Source organism: Geotrypetes seraphini, chromosome 1 (genome assembly GCF_902459505.1).
Source record: "Geotrypetes seraphini chromosome 1, aGeoSer1.1, whole genome shotgun sequence".
NCBI lineage: Eukaryota > Metazoa > Chordata > Amphibia > Gymnophiona > Dermophiidae > Geotrypetes > Geotrypetes seraphini.
Window position 1 is genome coordinate 121,129,584 of NC_047084.1, and position 19,295 is coordinate 121,148,878.

General features: G+C 43.3%; 1 protein-coding gene across 3 annotated transcripts in view; it reads right to left on the reverse strand.

Moving 5' to 3' along the window:
• Positions 1-246: 246 nt before the first annotated feature.
• LOC117357105 (gamma-secretase subunit Aph-1b-like) overlaps positions 247-19,295 on the reverse strand; it is a 28,825-nt gene continuing 9,776 nt past the window's right edge. For all 3 annotated transcript variants that reach the window (XM_033937385.1, XM_033937375.1, XM_033937396.1), the window contains 4 exons: positions 17,293-17,415; positions 7,154-7,281; positions 3,125-3,248; positions 247-674 (listed from right to left, as the gene is read on the reverse strand). In XM_033937385.1, coding sequence (XP_033793276.1) covers positions 637-674; positions 3,125-3,248; positions 7,154-7,281; positions 17,293-17,415 — 413 coding nt within the window. In that variant the 3' untranslated portion in view covers positions 247-636. The remainder of the gene's footprint in view (positions 675-3,124; positions 3,249-7,153; positions 7,282-17,292; positions 17,416-19,295) is intronic.

Sequence of the window (19,295 nt, forward strand, 5' to 3'; positions counted from 1 at the left end):
AGAAAGTCCCAGATGAAAGTGTCAGCAAGAAATATTTCAGGAATGTTTCAAACGGATGTCTAACTGAAGAGGAATGTTCCAGATGAACATAATCGTAAGATGTCCTAGAAGATGGATCTGGAGGGTTGTCATAGGGTGGAGAAGCAAAGAAGTGAGTTGCATAGATATCTAGAGACAGCAATAGAAATGTAGAATATAAAGGCCATAAAATACCCGTTTCCAATGCCTCATTTGTTTCTCTTTGGCTTTTTTTTTAACTTTTTTATAAACATCAGAGATATCTGTAAAGCATGTATTTTAACTAAACCAATATTCAGAATGTCTCTTCAAGAACAACTGTAAAAATGATCTGGATGATCCCATGATAATAATATTGTGAGTGGGCCTCAGTATTCCTGAGAAAATTGTTAACCAGCAAACTTGATAAATGTTCAAATGGAGGTCTAAATATGGAGAAGTTCTTCAGTCACCAGGAGAGTGATCTGGATGGATTACTCTGTAAGAAGGCTTGAAGGTTTTCATTGAGGCTATAGAAGAATTGAGGAATGCTTTGCAGATAAGCCTCAGAAGAAGCAGCAGAATGTTCTAGATAGATGTTTATAAGAGGAGATGGGTGGACATCTCTTGTCAGAAGAATCAGGATGTAATGGTGGAACTTGGATTTTCTCTCATGCCTGCAATGTAACGAGAACATAAATCACTGATAATCCCATATATTATGGCTTTTCTGGCTACTTAATACCAAATTAAGGACTAAATACTAATGTAGAAATGCACCACCACCAGGCCATTCCCATCAGCTAATACCAGAGTAGCTGTTTACCGCCTTTTTGTAGTTACTGGGTGGACCATTCGGGTCTTTACCTGCCGTCATCTACTATGTTATATATACAGGTACTTATTTTGACCCTGGGACAATGGAGAATTACGTGACTTGCCCAGGATCACAAGGAGCAGCGCTGGGATCCAATTCCCCAACCTCAGGGTGCCTAACTCCTCACCACTTCCTAAAAATAATACACATTTAAGTCACATTTTATATAGAACACAGAGATCAGAAGTGAGGCGTCCACAGGCATTTGCTGGAATGTAAAGCGGGAACTGCACAAATATACTCCCAGCAACTGTACACAGAAGTGGTGATTTTGCACCTTCCATGTGTACATGATGCTTCGATTTAACAAACTGACACATGTGGCTGCAATTTTAATTTGGTTTCATAAACAAGGTGGTATTAAGAAGGAAAGTCCAGTCCACAACGAGCATCTTGTAAGAACCTGCACTTGGCTCTTTTGCTCTTTCTGAGTGGTGTGGATCTCCATGTGTAAATATTGACTTCCTAAAATTCTTTTCATGTGTATGCTGTACTCACTGGGAAATGCAATTGAAAATTGTTCTTAGACTTTACATTCCACCGGAACGTGCAGCCCGGATGGGGATGACTGCGTCGTATTCTTGCCCGAAATGCAATCAGGCTCACGCATCTTTGAGTCACATGTTTTGGGCCTGCCCCGCAATCCAACAGTTTTGGAGACATCTGGGCCTATATACCACATCGCTTTGGGGAAGGCGATGGCTTCTGCAACCGAGGGCGTTATTTGGATTTTATAATATAGCCTCGCCCAAACCCATTTATCTCCAGAGCCCTTTTGATGGGAAAAAAAGCCATCCTCACCAACTGGCTCTCCCGTGATCCCCCGTCATATGCACAATGGAGATCCCTAATGATAGTGCACGCAACACTGGAGAGACGCATGGTGGGAGACTTGACTCTTGGCCCGTGACAAATTTTGTCAGGTGTGGGAGCACTTCTGGCAGGACCTCACACCGCGTGCTCGCAGTAGACTTTTGAATCTTTAAGATTTTATTCCCACTCTCAGCTGTTGGACTGGCCATGGATTCTTGGGGAGGGGAGGGGAACTGATTATATTGTTGGAAATGTTATTTCCTGAATGGTACTACTGTTTGTATTTGCTTCTTACTGCTGGAATAATAAAAATCATTTAAACATCATGTGTATGCTGTGAAAAACTAAGGCCACTACTGGGCAGACTTGCACGATCTATGTCTTGCATATGGCAATTTTTTTAAATTATTATAATTTATATTCCACAAATCCTACAATTCTATGTGGATTACAAATTATTCAGGTACTCCAGCATTTTTCCCTAACTGTCCTGACAGGCTCCCACTCTATCTAATGCAGTGATTCCCAACCCTGTCCTGGAGGAACACCAGGCCAATCGGGTTTTCAGGCTAGCCCTAATGAATATGCATGAGAGAGATTTGCATATGATGGAAGTGATAGGCATGCAAATTTGCTTCATGCATATTCATTAGGGCTAGCCTGAAAACCCAATTGGCCTGGTGTTCCTCCAGGACAGGGTTGGGAACCACTGATCTAATGTACCTGGAGCAATGGGGATTAAGTGACTTGTCCAGGGTCACAAGGAGCAGTACAGGATTTGAACCCACAATCTCAGGGTGCCGAGACTGTAGCTCTAACCACTGCACCACACACTCCTTTTAATATGGTCTGGGGAGGGCTTTGACAGAAACTCCAGTAATTTGGAACATGAGGACAGGGTCGGGCTGACTTTTACTGTCTGAGTCCCGCAAATGACTGGGCGTGAGCTCCAACAGCAACATCTGTAGTTGGAAACTAAGGATTTCTACAGTCTGTGTCCCAGAAATGTTAAAGAAAAACATTTAATCATGAATTAATAATGTGTGACAGACTGGATGGACTCCGAACAACAAAGGGAAGAGATCCAACACAATCTGCAGTAAAAGAAAGTCAATCCAAAACAAAAGAGAACTGCAGAAGAATGTACAACGATGCAGGCTAAATTTATTACACCAAAGACATGAATGCAGTTAATGTTACCACCTTGTACCAAACCAGAGGACCTGACATGGTCCGTGTTTCGGTTAATCCGCCTTCATCAGGGGTCCCAGGTGGATAAGGTTTCAAATAGAACCGCAAAACACACACTTAGCCTGATAAAATAGCAGCAATGAACAATAAGAGCAATCTCTTTGAAACTCCGGAGTTTGTCCTTAGGTATCAATAGGACCTGAATATTACCTTTAGGAGGACTGGTAAAAAGAAAGTATAACTCACAGATTAGGAAACGGCGGAGGTTCTGCCGAGATCCACCAGAGAGAAAATAGCTCCAGGTTGCAATGACCACCATTAGAATGTAGGCAGGAACCAGGCTAGCAATGTACCTGGGATTTAAAAGTGTCTGGAAAGAGGAGAAGAAATGAAATTACAACCAAGAGCAATCCATCCTAAAAAGGAGGAAAGGAGCACAAACAGTTGGGAGTATTCAGTGCCCAAACTTTGTCTATAGAAAGAAGGAAAAGAGGAGAGAGAGTTAAAAGCTCTGGTATCTAATGAGAAGAGGATGAGTTGAGCGCTCTCTAAGAGAGACAGAAAAATGGCTGATGGCTTTGTGAGAAGAGAAGGGGTGGCCAGGGACTGGCGCAATCTACAAACAGGAGAATTGGCTGAGGGTTTTCATTGTGTGGAGAAAAGAAAAGACAGCCCTCAGGACGTTCACTGTGTAGAAAGAAGACATGGTTGAAGCCTTAGAGAGTAGGAGGCATGGCCAAGATCTCTCAGTGAAGAGATCTTCAGGTGTATAGAGAGGAGGAGAAGCAACCACGAGGTCATTATTTTTTTTTATTATTATAATCATCATGTGCAAACAGTCTTATGTGTAGTCAGCCAGCCAACAGCAGCCTCCTTGGCTCTATGAAATGCTGTCAAACCATTCATCCAGCTGGGTCAGTGGCTGAGGGCTGTCTGAATGCCAAGAGAGAGAGGATCAGGGATAACTGAGAGCTCTCTGAGGCCATAGAGAAGGAGGCTAAGGGCTGTCTGAATTCCAAGAGAGAGAGAGAGGCTGGGAGATAGCTGAGAGCTCTCTGAGGCCAAAGGGAAGGAGGCTAAGGGCTGTCTGAATGCCAAGAGAGAGAAAGAAGATGAAGGATAGCTGAGAGCTCTCTGAGGCCAAAGAGAAGGAGGCTAAGGGCTGTCTGAATTCCAAGAGAGAGAGAGAGGCTGGGAGATAGCTGAGAGCTCTCTGAGGCCAAAGGGAAGGAGGCTGAGGACTGTCTGAATGCCAAGAGAGACAGAGAGGATGAGGGATAGCTGAGAGCTCTCTGAGGCCAAAGAGGAGGCTGAGGGCTGTCTGAATGCAGAGAGAGAGAGAGAGGATGAGGGATAGCTTAGAGCTTTCTGAGGTCAAAGGGAAGAAGGCTAAGGGCAGTCTGAATGCCAAAAGAGATAGAGAGGATGAGGGATAGCTGAGAGCTCTCTGAGGCCAAAGAGAAGGAGGCTGAGGGCTGTCTGAATGCCATAAGAGAGCAAGGATGAGGGATAGCTGAGAGCTCTCTGAGGACAAAGGGAAGAAAGGTGAGGGCTGTCTGAATGCCAAGAGAGAGAGAGAGGATGAGGGATAGCTGAGAGCTCTCTGAGTACAAAGAGAAGGAGGCTGAGGGGTGTCTGAATGCCAAGAGAGAGAGAGTGAGAGAGGATGAGGGATAGCTGAGAGCTCTGTGAGGTCAAACAGGAGGAGGCTGAGGATTGTCTGATTGCTAGCTGAGAGCTCTCTGAGGCCAAAGGGAAGGAGGTTGAGGGCTGTCTGAATGCCGAGAGAGAGAGAGACAGGATGAGGGATAGCTGAGAGCTCCCTGAGGCCAAAGGGAAGAAGGCTGAGGGCTGTCTGAATGCCAAGAGAGAGAGAGAGAGAGAGAGAGAGAGAGGATGAGGGATAGCTGAGAGCTCTCTGAGTACAAAGAGAAGGAGGCTGAGGGGTGTCTGAATGCCAAGAGAGAGAGAGAGAGTGAGAGAGGATGAGGGATAGTTGAGAGCTCTGTAAGGTCAAACAGGAGGAGGCTGAGGATTGTCTGAATGCCAAGAAAGAGAAAGGATGAGGGATAGCTGAGAGCTCTCTGAGGCCAAAGGGAAAAATGGTGAGGGCTGTCTGAATGCCAAGAGAGAGAGAGAATGAGGGATAGCTGAGAGCTCTTTGAGGCCAAAGGGAAGGAGGTTGAGGGCTGTCTGAATGCCAAGAGAGAGAGAGAGGATGAAGGCTAGCTGAGAGCTCTCTGAGGCCAAAGGGAAGGAGGTTGAGGGCTGTCTGAATGCCGAGAGAGAGAGACAGGATGAGGGATAGCTGAGAGCTCCCTGAAGCCAAAGGGAAGAAGGCTGGGGCTGTCTGAATGCCAAGAGAGAGAGAGGATGAGGGATAGCTGAGAGCTCTCTGAGGACAAAGGGAAGAAAGGTGAGGGCTGTCTGAATGCCAAGAGAGAGAGAGAGGATGAGGGATAGCTGAGAGCTCTCTGAGTACAAAGAGAAGGAGGCTGAGGGGTGTCTGAATGCCAAGAGAGAAAGAGAGAGAGAGAGTGAGAGAGGATGAGGGATAGCTGAGAGCTCTGTGAGGTCAAACAGGAGGAGGCTGAGGATTGTCTGATTGCTAGCTGAGAGCTCTCTGAGGCCAAAGGGAAGGAGGTTGAGGGCTGTCTGAATGCCGAGAGAGAGAGAGACAGGATGAGGGATAGCTGAGAGCTCCCTGAGGCCAAAGGGAAGAAGGCTGAGGGCTGTCTGAATGCCAAGAGAGAGAGAGAGAGAGAGAGAGAGGATGAGGGATAGCTGAGAGCTCTCTGAGTACAAAGAGAAGGAGGCTGAGGGGTGTCTGAATGCCAAGAGAGAGAGAGAGAGTGAGAGAGGATGAGGGATAGTTGAGAGCTCTGTAAGGTCAAACAGGAGGAGGCTGAGGATTGTCTGAATGCCAAGAAAGAGAAAGGATGAGGGATAGCTGAGAGCTCTCTGAGGCCAAAGGGAAAAAGGGTGAGGGCTGTCTGAATGCCAAGAGAGAGAGAGAATGAGGGATAGCTGAGAGCTCTTTGAGGCCAAAGGGAAGGAGGTTGAGGGCTGTCTGAATGCCAAGAGAGAGAGAGAGGATGAAGGCTAGCTGAGAGCTCTCTGAGGCCAAAGGGAAGGAGGTTGAGGGCTGTCTGAATGCCGAGAGAGAGAGACAGGATGAGGGATAGCTGAGAGCTCCCTGAAGCCAAAGGGAAGAAGGCTGGGGCTGTCTGAATGCCAAGAGAGAGAGAGGATGAGGGATAGCTGAGAGCTCTCTGAGGACAAAGGGAAGAAAGGTGAGGGCTGTCTGAATGCCAAGAGAGAGAGAGAGGATGAGGGATAGCTGAGAGCTCTCTGAGTACAAAGAGAAGGAGGCTGAGGGGTGTCTGAATGCCAAGAGAGAAAGAGAGAGAGAGAGTGAGAGAGGATGAGGGATAGCTGAGAGCTCTGTGAGGTCAAACAGGAGGAGGCTGAGGATTGTCTGATTGCTAGCTGAGAGCTCTCTGAGGCCAAAGGGAAGGAGGTTGAGGGCTGTCTGAATGCCGAGAGAGAGAGAGACAGGATGAGGGATAGCTGAGAGCTCCCTGAGGCCAAAGGGAAGAAGGCTGAGGGCTGTCTGAATGCCAAGAGAGAGAGAGAGAGAGAGAGGATGAGGGATAGCTGAGAGCTCTCTGAGTACAAAGAGAAGGAGGCTGAGGGGTGTCTGAATGCCAAGAGAGAGAGAGAGAGTGAGAGAGGATGAGGGATAGTTGAGAGCTCTGTAAGGTCAAACAGGAGGAGGCTGAGGATTGTCTGAATGCCAAGAAAGAGAAAGGATGAGGGATAGCTGAGAGCTCTCTGAGGCCAAAGGGAAAAAGGGTGAGGGCTGTCTGAATGCCAAGAGAGAGAGAGAATGAGGGATAGCTGAGAGCTCTTTGAGGCCAAAGGGAAGGAGGTTGAGGGCTGTCTGAATGCCAAGAGAGAGAGAGAGAGGATGAAGGCTAGCTGAGAGCTCTCTGAGGCCAAAGGGAAGGAGGTTGAGGGCTGTCTGAATGCCGAGAGAGAGAGACAGGATGAGGGATAGCTGAGAGCTCCCTGAAGCCAAAGGGAAGAAGGCTGAGGGCTGTCTGAATGCCAAGAGAGAGAGAGGATGAGGGATAGCTGAGAGCTCTCTGAGGCCAAAGGGAAGGAGGTTGAGGGCTGTCTGAATGCCGAGAGAGAGAGAGACAGGATGAGGGATAGCTGAGAGCTCTCTGAGGCCAAAGGGAAGGAGGTTGAGGGCTGTCTGTTCATACTTACCAGTCCTGAGATAAGGAGATGAGTGGCAATGACTGCAAGAATCTCCCACCATGCTCGTGTTTCACAGCCATGGAAGAAAATGATTCCCCAGAAAGTGTGAAGTAGAGTGAGCACCATCGTCATGAAAGCTGCAGAGGTGGATTGGTCAGGTGAGGAAGAAGAGACAGATAATAGAGCAAGTGAATCCACCTTGAGATTATGAGAAACAACATTTTCTGATCATGTTCTAGAAATTCATGTTTGAATCAGCCTTAACTTAAATATGTATCTGTGTGGATGCTATGTGGTGAGTTCTCCCATGTCTATCTTTTGTGACTGAAGGGAACTGGTAGATGCCACTGCACACTGGCTGAAATGTAATAATTGAAAGTTAAATAATTGAAAACAGACATGCTGGGAGATGAGTGCATTAAAATGGTTGGTTGCATGTTAAAAATAATACTGTACACAGAATAATAATAATGATAACAATTTATATACTGCAAAGCCGTAAAGTTCTATGTGGTTTACAATCAGTAAAAAGAAGAATACAATTAAGTAAAAAGAATTGATATGTTATAACCATGTCATGCATGATAATATTCTTATAAATCAGCTACCTAAATATTTCGAGAACAGATATGTTTCTAGAAGTATTTATATCTAGATTTCCAGAAAGCCTTTGACAAGATGCCTCATGAACGTCTACTCCGGAAACTGAAGAACCATGGGGTGGACGGAGACGTGCATAGATGGATCAGAAATTGGTTAGCGGGTAGGGGTGAAGGGCCACTACTCGGACTGGAGGAGGGTCACGAGGGTGTTCCGCAGGGCTCAGTGCTGGGGCCGCTGCTATTTAATATATTCATAAATGATCTAGAAACAGGAACGAAGAGTGAGATAATAAAATTTGCGGACGACACCAAACTATTTAGTGGAGCTTGGACAAAGGAGGACTGCAAAAAATTGCAAAGGGACTTGGACAAATTAGGGGAATGGGCAGAGAGATGGCAGATGAAGTTCAATGTTGAAAAGTGTAAAGTATTGCATGTGGGAATCAGAAACCCTAGGCACAGCTATACGATGGGAGGGATGTTATTGAATGAGAGTACCCAAGAAAGGGACTTGGGGGTAATGGTGGACATGACAATGAAGCCGACGGCACAGTGCGCAGCGGCCGCTAAGAGAGCGAATAGAATGCTAGGTATAATCAAGAAGGGTATTACAACCAGAACGAAAGAAGTTATCCTGCCGCTGTACCGGGCAATGGTGCGTCCACATCTTGAGTACTGCGTCCAGTATTGGTCACCGTACCTTAAGAAGGATATGGTGTTACTCGAGAGAGTTCAGAGGAGAGCGATACGACTGATTAAGGGGATGGAAAGCCTTTCATACGCTGAGAGATTGGAGAAACTGGGTCTCTTTTCCCTGGAGAAGAGGAGACTTAGAGGGGATATGATAGAGACTTACAAGATCATGAAGGGCATAGAGAGAGTGGAGAGGGACAGATTCTTCAAACTTTCAGTAAATAAAAAAACAAGAGGGCATTCTGAAAAGTTGAAAGGGGACTGATTCAAAATGAATGCTAGGAAGTTCTTCTTTACCCAACGTGTGGTGGACACTTGGGATGCGCTTCCAGAGGACGTTATAGGGCAGCGAACGGTACTAGGGTTTAAGAAAGGATTGGACAATTTCCTACTGGAAAAGGGGATAGAGGGGTATAGATAGAGGATTACTATATAGGTCCTGGACCTGTTGGGCCGCCACGTGAGCGGACTGCTGGGCAGGATGGACCTCAGGTCTGACCCAGCGGAGGCATTTCTCATGTTCTTATGTTCTTATAACTCACTTCTAGGCATCAGGTTCAAAACAAGGAATGGAGAGATCATGTCCTCAACTCAGAACCCCTGGACATTGTGATTGAAAAATATATTGAACAATTATATTGGTGGAATGTAAGTATTCATCTCCAGTCCTTGGAGCCAGTCATATTTCGCATTTTGGAATTTGGGAGGGATTTCAGAACGGTAGTCAAGAAGATTAAGAATTAGGAGCTTTGGAGAATTATTGCACAGTTTATCAGTACTAACTGGTAAATACTGTTTATTTTCTACGTCTTTCTTTTACCCATAGGGGAATGTGCACCTCTTTTGGGTTGAGCATCTCATGTTGGGAGATGTTTGGCATCAAATGTGAATTTTGGTGTATAGATGACCTCCATGAAAAAAATGTAGGTTTTTGGAGTGTTCAGTTTTCACAATTTTGAATAAGAAATTGTTTAGCTGTCTATCAATTAACTTACCCCCTCCTTTATAAAGCTGTGCTGGCATTTTTAGCGCCAGCCATGACAGTAACAGTTCGGATGCTCAGAGCTGTTACCATGGCAGCCGACGCTAAAAACGCTAGTGAGGCTTTGTAAAGGATGGGGTTAGTAAAATCTTTAAGTGATATGATACTGAATGATATTGCCAATAAGAACCCAAACCTCCTTTCCATTTAACTCAAATCATTATTTACATTTTCTAAATTCTAGTAAGATTCCGTCTTCAAAACGCTCCATAAATGACTCTGATGCAACACTACACTAATTGTTTAAAAAGACAGGCTTTTGGTTTCTTTTGCAAAGTCATCATTTCCTTCTCTGGCATCAAACTCCAAAGTTCAGCCCTTTGAGTAAATTGACTACCCGTCTAAACAGCAGCTCAGGAATGAGTGAAAACAAAACAATCATCTGCCTGAATTCAAGCAAAACAGAGGCTCTGTGGGTCCCTAATAGAAGCGGACAAATATTTGACTCCAAAATCTCATTTGGGAAGTTTAAACTTCTCCTAAAATCACAGGTCAGGAATCCCAAAGATTCTGCTAGACTCATCGCTTACTCTGATCCCGAAATTCAAAAAAACACTTTAAAAAATGGTTGAACTCTTTCTCCATATAGCCTTTTTTAATCATTACATTACATTAGTGATTTCTATTCCGCCAATGCCTTGTGGTTCAAGGCAGATTACATCAAAGTTATCATGAATTACATTAAAAGTTTGAAGGAATAGCATAAGCGATATACCAATATTTACTTAAGAAGTACCAGAGTTGTCGAGATCTTAGGTAATAAGTGTTGGGTAAATTAGAAGCATTTTAGACTTTGTTGGGTAGTTAGAAGCACATTAGGGTGTATTAAGGTTATATAGAGGGTTGGAGGGGATTGAGTAGGGACTGGTCGTGCTAGATAGGTTTTATGTATTTTATGAAGAGTATGGTTTTAATATCTTTGTTGAAGGTTTTGTAGTCTGTGGTTGATGATAACAGAATGGTGATTTGTCTGTCCAGTTTAGCTTCTTTGGAGGCTATTAGGTTATCATATAGTTTTTTTGTTTGACATTTTTTGATGATGGGTGTGTGAATAGTGAGTGGGTTCTCCTGTGCCTGGTTGAAGAGGATTGAGTTAGTTGGTTATTCCAGTAGGTTGGACTTTCTCCGTTAATAGCCTTGAAAAGTAGGCAGTAGAATTTGAAGTGTACTGTAGCTTGTATTGGAAGCCAGTGAGAGTCATGGTAAGCCTCTGTGATGGTCATATTGTTTTAGTGAGTAGACGAGTCTCAGGGCTGTATTTTGTATTGTTTGTAATTGTTTTATCATGGTCGCTGTACATGGGAGGTATAGTATGTTGCAGTAGTCTATTAGTCCAAGGATAAGAGATTGTACCAAAATTAGGAATTGTTTCCTGTCGAAGAATTTTCGGATTTGTCTTAGATTTCTCATGGTCATGAACAATGCTTTTATTACTTTGTTGATTTGTGGTTGCATGGTACAGCCTCTGTCAATTATTACGCCCAGAAGTTTTAGTGTGGGTTGAATTGGGTATGAGATCGAGTTTATTACTAGATTTGTTAAGGTTGGAGTTTTGTTGTTTTCTAGGAGGATGAAGTTTGTTTTGTCAGGGTTAAGTTTTAATTTGTGCTCTGTCATCCATGTTGCTACCCTTTCGAGTGTTCTGTGTATTGTGCTTGTCATGGTGGGTTCTGGGTGGTCGAAGTGAAGGAGAATAGTGATGTCATCTGCATAGTTGTATGAAGTTATGCCATGTTTGTCTAAGTAGGAGCTGAGGGAGGCTATGTATATGTTGAATAGTGTGGATGATAGGAGTGATCCTTGGGGAACTCCGCAGGGGTTGGACCATGGTTCTGATTTTTCTTGCATTGTTTTAACCCTGTATGTTCTGTATTGTAAGAAGCCTTTGAACCATGCAAGTACTTTGCCTGAGATTCCTATGGAGTCTAGAATTTGTAGAAGAATGTCATGATCTACCAGGTCGAAGGCTACAGAGAGGTCTAGTTGTATGAGCAGGATTTTCTTGCCTGTACAGAGGTATTGTCTTGCAGTGTCCATTAGTGTTCCTAGTAGGGTCTCCGTGCTGTAGTTGGCTCTGAAGCCCGACTGTGTGGGGTGGAGTATGTTGTGATTATCTAGGTATGAGGCTAAAGTTTTGGCTATGAGACCTTCCATCAGTTTGACGTACAGTGGGATTGAGGCTATGGGTCTGTAGTTGGGTGGTTGCTCCGTTGCTCCTTTGGGGTCTTTTAATATCGGAGTTATGATGATTTCACTGAGTTATTGTGGGAAATGACCCTCTAGTAGTGAAGAGTATATCCATTGTAGTAGCAGGGAGCGGAATAATGTATTTGAGGTTTTCAGTAGGTATGGGGGGCAGTGGTTAAGGTCGCAGGCTGCATGGCTGTATTTATTATAAAGATTGTTGAAGTCTGACCATTGTATGGGTGAGAAATGGGACCAGGTTCTATCTGCTGCAACTGGTTCTTTTTCTGTAGGGGGAAATGATGTCTCTATGTGTGTGGGGGTTCCGTTGAATGAGGCTCTGATATTTGCAATCTTGTTCTTGAAGTATGTGGCTAAGAGGGTGGCTGAAGGAGGGGGAAGTTGCTGTTGGCTATGTAAGGTGTGGTGTTTATGAGAACTTTTAGTAGCTGGAATAGCTTTTTTGTGTCTTGGGATCCTTCTCCTATTTGTTTTGAATAGTGTGTCTTTCTTTTTTCTTTCAGTTTTTGTTTATAATTTCGCTTTGTTACTATCCATGCTGTTTTTGTGGATTCTTGGCTGCTTTTTCTCCATTTTCTTTCTAGTTGTCTGCATTGTCTTTTGAGTTGGAGTAGTTCGTTGTCGAACCACTTGTCAGATTTTCTGTGGATTTTGATTTTGGGTTTTTCTGGGGCTAGTTCGTCCGGGTAGCAGTACTTAGATGGTTCCATTTTGAGATGAAGTCTTTGGATGTGCAGTATTGGATTATGGTGTCTGTTTTTGTCCAGAAAGTGGTGGGATCTATATGTTAGCGTGAGTTGTAGGTTGTCTTTTGAGTAGTTGGAATGTTTTTGTTACTGGTTGAATTGATTTCGAAGGAGTATGTGTAGTGATCAGACCAAAGGGAACGGTTCCATTTTCCGTTTGGATCTCTGGTTGTGTGGTCTGTTGGGACATGTAGGCTGCGGTCTAGTTGGTGTCCTTTTTCGTGTGTGGTTTGAGGATCTAAGATTTTATATGTTAAGGCTTCGAGATATGCTAGTAAGGTTTCTACATTTTTGCAGGATTGGTTTTTGAGGTCTCCTAGAAGTAGGTTGTAGGTTGTCGTTAGAGAGTTTCGATAAATAAATTCTTCAATTTAGCTGTGTTCCAGTTACTTGGGGTTATGTAGCATAGAATGCATGTTAGCGTTCCTTTAAGTGATGTGCTTGAAAGTTGACAGGCTAGTAAATCCATGTATTGGTCGGTTGTTTTGTCTTGTATTTTTAGGTTTACGGTGTTTCTGGCTATAATGGCAATTCCTCCTCTTCTTTTATTTTCTCTGCATACTAATGTTATTTTGTGGCTCTTTGGGCAGACTTCAGTTATTCTAAGGTCTCTGTGAGGAAAAGGCAGTCTAGGTTATCTTCTTCTATCCAGTTTTTTATGCGTTCTGTTTTAGGGCCTATGGCTCTGATGTTCATATAAGCACATTTGTAATCATGTAAATCAAGGTGATGTACAATAAAAATCAATGTCCAGAGAAATAACTCCATTAAAATGATAGAAAAGTTTTTTAAAAAACCCCAACCATTCAGTACAAACTTCCATGACAATTTGCCATAGTCTGTTGGTTCTTATCAATAGTGGAACAAACATATCATATAACAGACTGACCCGACCCAGACCCTGAAAATGCCAAAGTGAAGTGATAGGTTTTTAATCAACCCTAAATTTCTGAAAAGATGATTCTAAACAAAGTGAGAGTGGAAAGTTATTCTACAACAATGTGGCTAAAAATAAACTCTTCCTGGGAAGGTCTGGGGAGAATTAACCAGGATCGAACTGGAACTTATAGCCAAATAATCAGGTACTCTGGTGTGAAGAGACTTAGGGATAAGCAGAAGAATTTTGGACTGAACTTTCTGCTCAAACGGTGACCAATTAATTGGTTACTGCAGTGGCCTGAGAACCGGGCAACTGGGTCCTTCTGACTCTGGACAACAAAATAAGAACCTGGATAAATAGTATTTCTTGATTAACTGTCTTTATGAAGAGATTCACTCTTACACCATTTTGATGGTAGCTATAGAAAGTTTCATTCCCCTTAATGAGAAGTGGAGAATGTGGCTCCTCAGCCTTTGTGGAATTCGCTCCCTGGTGGAGTAACCTAATCGATAGAGCAGCAGGCGTTCGAATCCTCCTGCACCTCCTATGGCCATGGGCAAGTTGCTTGACCCTCATTGTCCCAGGTCCAAAAGCTAAGATTGTGAGCCCACCAGGCCAGAGAAAGAACCTGCATATAATGTGCACAGCACTGTATATGTCAAATGGTGCAATTGAAACAATTACTAGTAGTAGATTTTGGAAGTTGTTCAAAGTCTGGATATTTGAAAACCGGATCTAAAGAGCCTTAGCCAATCGGGAGAGGAGGAGATAGTGGATGATGCGGATGGGCAGACTGGATGGGCCATGTGACCTTAACCTTGAGTATTGGTTCAGTTTTGGTTGCCGTATCTCAAATATATTGCAGAATTAGAAAAGGTTCAAAGAGAAACAACTGAACTCCTCTCATATGAGGAAGGACTAAAAAGGTTAGGGCTCTTCAGCATGGAAAAGAGATGGCTGAGGGGAGATAGGATTGAAGTCTACAAAATCTTGACTGGTATAGAATGAGTACAAGTGGATCGACTAGGGGTCACTCAATGAAGTTACAGGGAAATACTTTTAAAACGAATAGGAGGAAATATTTTTTTCACTCAAAGAATAGTTAAACTTTGGAACATATTGCTGGAGGATCAACGTAGCTGGGCTTAAAAAAAAGTTGAGAAGTTCCTGGAGGAAAAGTTCATAGTCTGCTATTGAGACAGACATAGATAGTGGGAAGCTATTGCTTGCCCTGGGATTGGTGGCATGGTGTTCTGCTATGACCTGGATTGGCCGTGGTGGAAACAGGAGACAGTTGGTCTAACCCAGGATGACTATTTTTATGTTCTAATTAACATATAAATGCTCCAAACATCAGCAGATAAGTTACAGCTTTTTAGAATATTCATATGTTCAAAAGAGTTGTTCAGTTCTATACCATCTATTCTGTTAACAGATTTTTTTTTTCCCCAGTGGCCATTTTAGATTACAAAAATAAGTTATTTAAACAAATATTTAGTTAATGAGGGGGGGGGGGGTACAATATTTTAGAATGATACAATCAAATGTAAGAATTCAAGTGTTTTTAAATGTTAAATTGTTAAACATCATTTACTGTACTTGACTTTAAGATATGAAATGAATAAAGATTTTAAAAATAAAAAAAACCCATCTAAATGCTATGAACTCATAGGTGTAAAATTGGCCTCTTAGCATTTAGCGTGTACTCCTTAGTGCCTGGAACAGAAAATCAGTGCTAAGCTCCTAACTTATTCTCCACCCTAAGTGCTCCCCTGTCCCATTCACTCTTTAGTCTAATAAATTCAGCAGTTTAGTGATATTTTGAGCATAAATTTAATCACTCGCCCTTAATAAATTTTCAAAAAGGCCAATTTAGGGGCATAATTCTCAATGTTAGGAACAGAAATCCTTTGAATCTAAGGCCCAAAAGGAGTGATATACTGGGTCAAATCAAAAGGTCCATTAAGCCCAGTATTCTCTTTTCAGGTCTTCCTTAATAGCTTTTTATGGACTTTACCTCCAGGAATTTGTCCAAACTTTCAAAAAGTTAGCTGCATTAATTGATTTGAAAACATCTTCCGGCAACAGTTCCAGACTAGAGGTCTGCACAAGAACGGGGATTATGGGAATCCTCCCAGGTCCACAGCACTCCCATGGGGATGGACGCTGGTTCTCCGGGGTTCCCACGGAAATGCCAGCCCACCTTTGATCCAATGTTCCCTCTAAGCTTCTTCGATCCTTCAGCACACCAGTTGCCGATTGCCACTCACATGGGAGAGCTCTGTATGTCCACCAATCAGGGAGACAGAGCTGGAGCTTCATGGCCAATTATGAGCACTTCCTTGTAGAAGTGCTTCCAGATGGGTGGATGTGCAGAGCTCTCCCAGTAGTGAGCCTTGGCGCAAGACCTCTCCCCTCAAGAATCTTGCGGCTGTGCAGAAGAGCCTGGGAGAGACTGGGCAGCATAACTGTGCAGCTTGGAGCCAGACTACTCTGCATTAAACTGCTTCAGCTCAGCAGTTACCAACATTAAATATGTAACTTAAAAAAAACAAGAGTGGAGGGCAGGGCAGGGCCGGATTTTCCTATAGGCTAACTAGGCTTCAGCCTAGGGCCTCAAGATCAAGAGGGGCCTACATTCAAATTGTTAGCAAAATTAAAATTACACTATTGTAAAAACAGTGAACACTAAAACACTGAACCGAAAATAAGGAGAAATTCTACGCATATGACGTATTGGTTAAGATCAAGGCGTTCGACTCATTGGGTCTGTTCGTTTGTATATTCCAGATTGCACCAAAGTATAGTTCATACGTTCACTGATTGCTATGGCAAATATTGACCTGCCTTTGCTACTAAGCTCTGGTTTGTTCTTGCATCAATAAAGTGCAGATTGGTGTAGATTGGAACAGACAAACGAACAGACCTATTGATATCCCGACGTTCGGTTATATTCGTGTTACTTCGATAATATGAAACACGTGTTAATGTTATTAGAAAAGATTCTTATTTTAGGATTGCGCACACGATCATTTGATTCTCGCCTTTTGAGTTCAGTAGGTTCAATACTTTAGTGAAGTGTTTATAGACTTTTGAAAACATTTTTTTGTGACAATATCTTCATTTCGCGGAATTCTAAGTAAGTTCTTAACTTATGTCTTAATTTGCATATTTTAAAATGTATATTCCGTGCTTTATTTTATATTTTCATGATTATATCATAAATAATAAAATCCTAGAGCGCGCATGCGCTGTTGAAATATCGTGAGTCCTGGTGGCATGAGGTGTGCTTCTGTGTCACTCCTCACGGCGCCTGCGCCAGCGACTCATCAAAATTCAGCCGGGGGTGACGAATCTGAATTGCACATGTGCTCCAGCTCCGGATCGGATCCCGCTGCTCCTCTCTTCCCCCCCCCACCCCTTTCCCGGCTCCGGAGGGGAATCGGTCTCAGCCCCGGGTGGGGGACGCGCGCAGAGGTGAAAGGGCCTCATAAGTGGAATAGCCTAGGGCCTCTTTTCATCTAAATCCGGCCCTGGTGGAGGGGGAATTGCTGCACTGGGCATCTTCTTTCTGTTCATCAAATTCTGCCTTAAATCTACTTCTTTGGGATGGCATTTTGTTGATATGCTAATCCCACCCGCCTGGGGAGAGGGAGGGAGAAGGGGTATTGGTTTTATGCCTGTTCTGGAGGATGTCTGACTTTGTTTTGAATTTTCTGTAAAACTCAATTAAAACTAAAATCAAAACTGTCAGAAGTAATTGCTGCTTTTTATGGGGACAGGTCATTTTTATGGGGGGACGGAGGGGATTCCTCACGGGGACAAGTGGGGACGGAGGAGATTCTGATGGGAATGGGTGGGGATGGGCAGAATTCTGGCGGGTACGGTTGGGATTTCTGTCCCTGCGCAACTCTCTATTCCAGACCTTAACTTCCAAAAAGTAAATACTTTTTTTAAAAGAAAGACATATTCTCTCTTACCTGACGTGAGAAAATAGAGGGAATGATCCCCAAATATCCCCACATTTCCAGGCCCAATGCTTTCAGAGAGGATATTCACCACTGAGAAGGCTCCACTCATGAGTCCAAAGCCCAGTCCTGCCACTGTACAGAGAGGAGATATAATCACTACTGATACATAGAGGGAATGATACACGAATATGAAATGCAGATTCTAATAAAACCCACAACAGATGAAGCCATCTCAGCAGACAGGTCCTGGACCAACTTCCCTACAACCCAGTGGTCGGAACTAGACAGGCTATATAAAAAATACTGCAAGTCCTCATGCGACCTGAACAACTGCCCATCATACCTACTAGCAACAGCTTCCACCAAATTCAAAGCTAGCTACACGTTATGGTTGCAAACCACACTCAGGGAAGGCCAGTTCCCACCAGACCTTGGAGAAATCATAATAACCCCTATACTGAAAGACCCCAAAGGTCTAACAAATAACTCGTCAAACTACAGGCCAATCGCCTCTATCCCTACATACGTCAAAATAATAGAAGGTCTAGTGGCACAACAACTATCCATGTACCTAGAAGCCCACAACATCCTACACCCATCCCAATCTGGATTCAGAACTAACCACAGTACAGAAACTCTTCTAGTATCTTTACTAGACATAGCTCGAAGACACCTCAGCCAAGGAAACAGATTGCTAATCATCCAACTTGATCTCTCAGCGGCTTTCGATCTAGTGGACCATACCATACTTCTCCAGATTCTAGACGCAATAGGAATCTCAGGTAAAGTGTACAACTGGTTCCAAGGCTTCCTTAAAACAAGAACATATAGAGTCAAGTCAAAAGAAATTCTATCAGAACCATGGTCTAACCCCTGCGGAGTACCACAAGGCTCCCCCCTCTCTCCCACACTTTTCAACCTATTCATTGCTTCCCTAGGCAGCACCCTAGATGCCCTAAACATAACTTCATTCAGCTATGCGGACGACATAACCATCCTCCTTCCATTCGACATCCACGACCCCATCTCCACAGAACGCCTGAAAACTACAATGGACACAGTAGAAAAATGGATGACAAATCATAAGTTGAAGCTGAACACGGACAAAACTAAATTCCTACTATTAGAGAAGGACAAAAAACCAACCCTAACAGAACTGGAAGTAAACTCAATCAAGTACCCAATACAGAGTTCCCTCAAAATCCTGGGAATACAACTAGACAGAGGCTGCACTATGCAAACACAAATCCATAAAATCATCCAAAAAGCATTCTTCACAATGCGTAATCTGAGAAAAATAAGAAAATTCTTTAATAAAGACCAATTCAGGATCATTGTCCAATCCCTCGTGCTAAGTATGGTAGACTACTGCAACAGCCTTTATCTACCTTGCCCAGTCAACACAATAAAAAAACTACAGACCGTCCAGAACACAGCCCTCAGACTCATATACTCACTCAGCAAATACGACCATATTACCAAAGCATACTTAGAATCTCACTGGCTACCAATAAAAGCAAGAACACAATTCAAACTCTACTGTCTCCTATTCAAAGTAACCCACGGCGCGGCACCCAGCTACCTAAACAACCGTTTTCACTACTATCTCTTATCCAGAAGAAGGAGAACACAGAACATTTTCACCTACCCTCCTCTCAATGGTACTCGACGCAAGAAACTTTATGACAACCTACTAGGGACACAGGCAGCTAATATTGACTCCGACATCTCAAAATTATTGATCGAAATTACAGACATAAAAGAGTTCCGAAAAGAAATAAAAACACTACTGTTCAAAAAATATCTCCCATCAATCTAAACCGCCATCTAATGAGTTCCCAATCAATTCCTTAGGGAACAGAATCTCTTTATCCAACCAAAATAAACACCCCTACTGTCCATATCATCAACATTAATTAATCAACAGCATGCAAACATCAAAACAATAAATACACCTCCGCTTACAGGCATATGATGCTACTCTCCATCCGAAGAAACTTGACTCAGCTCAT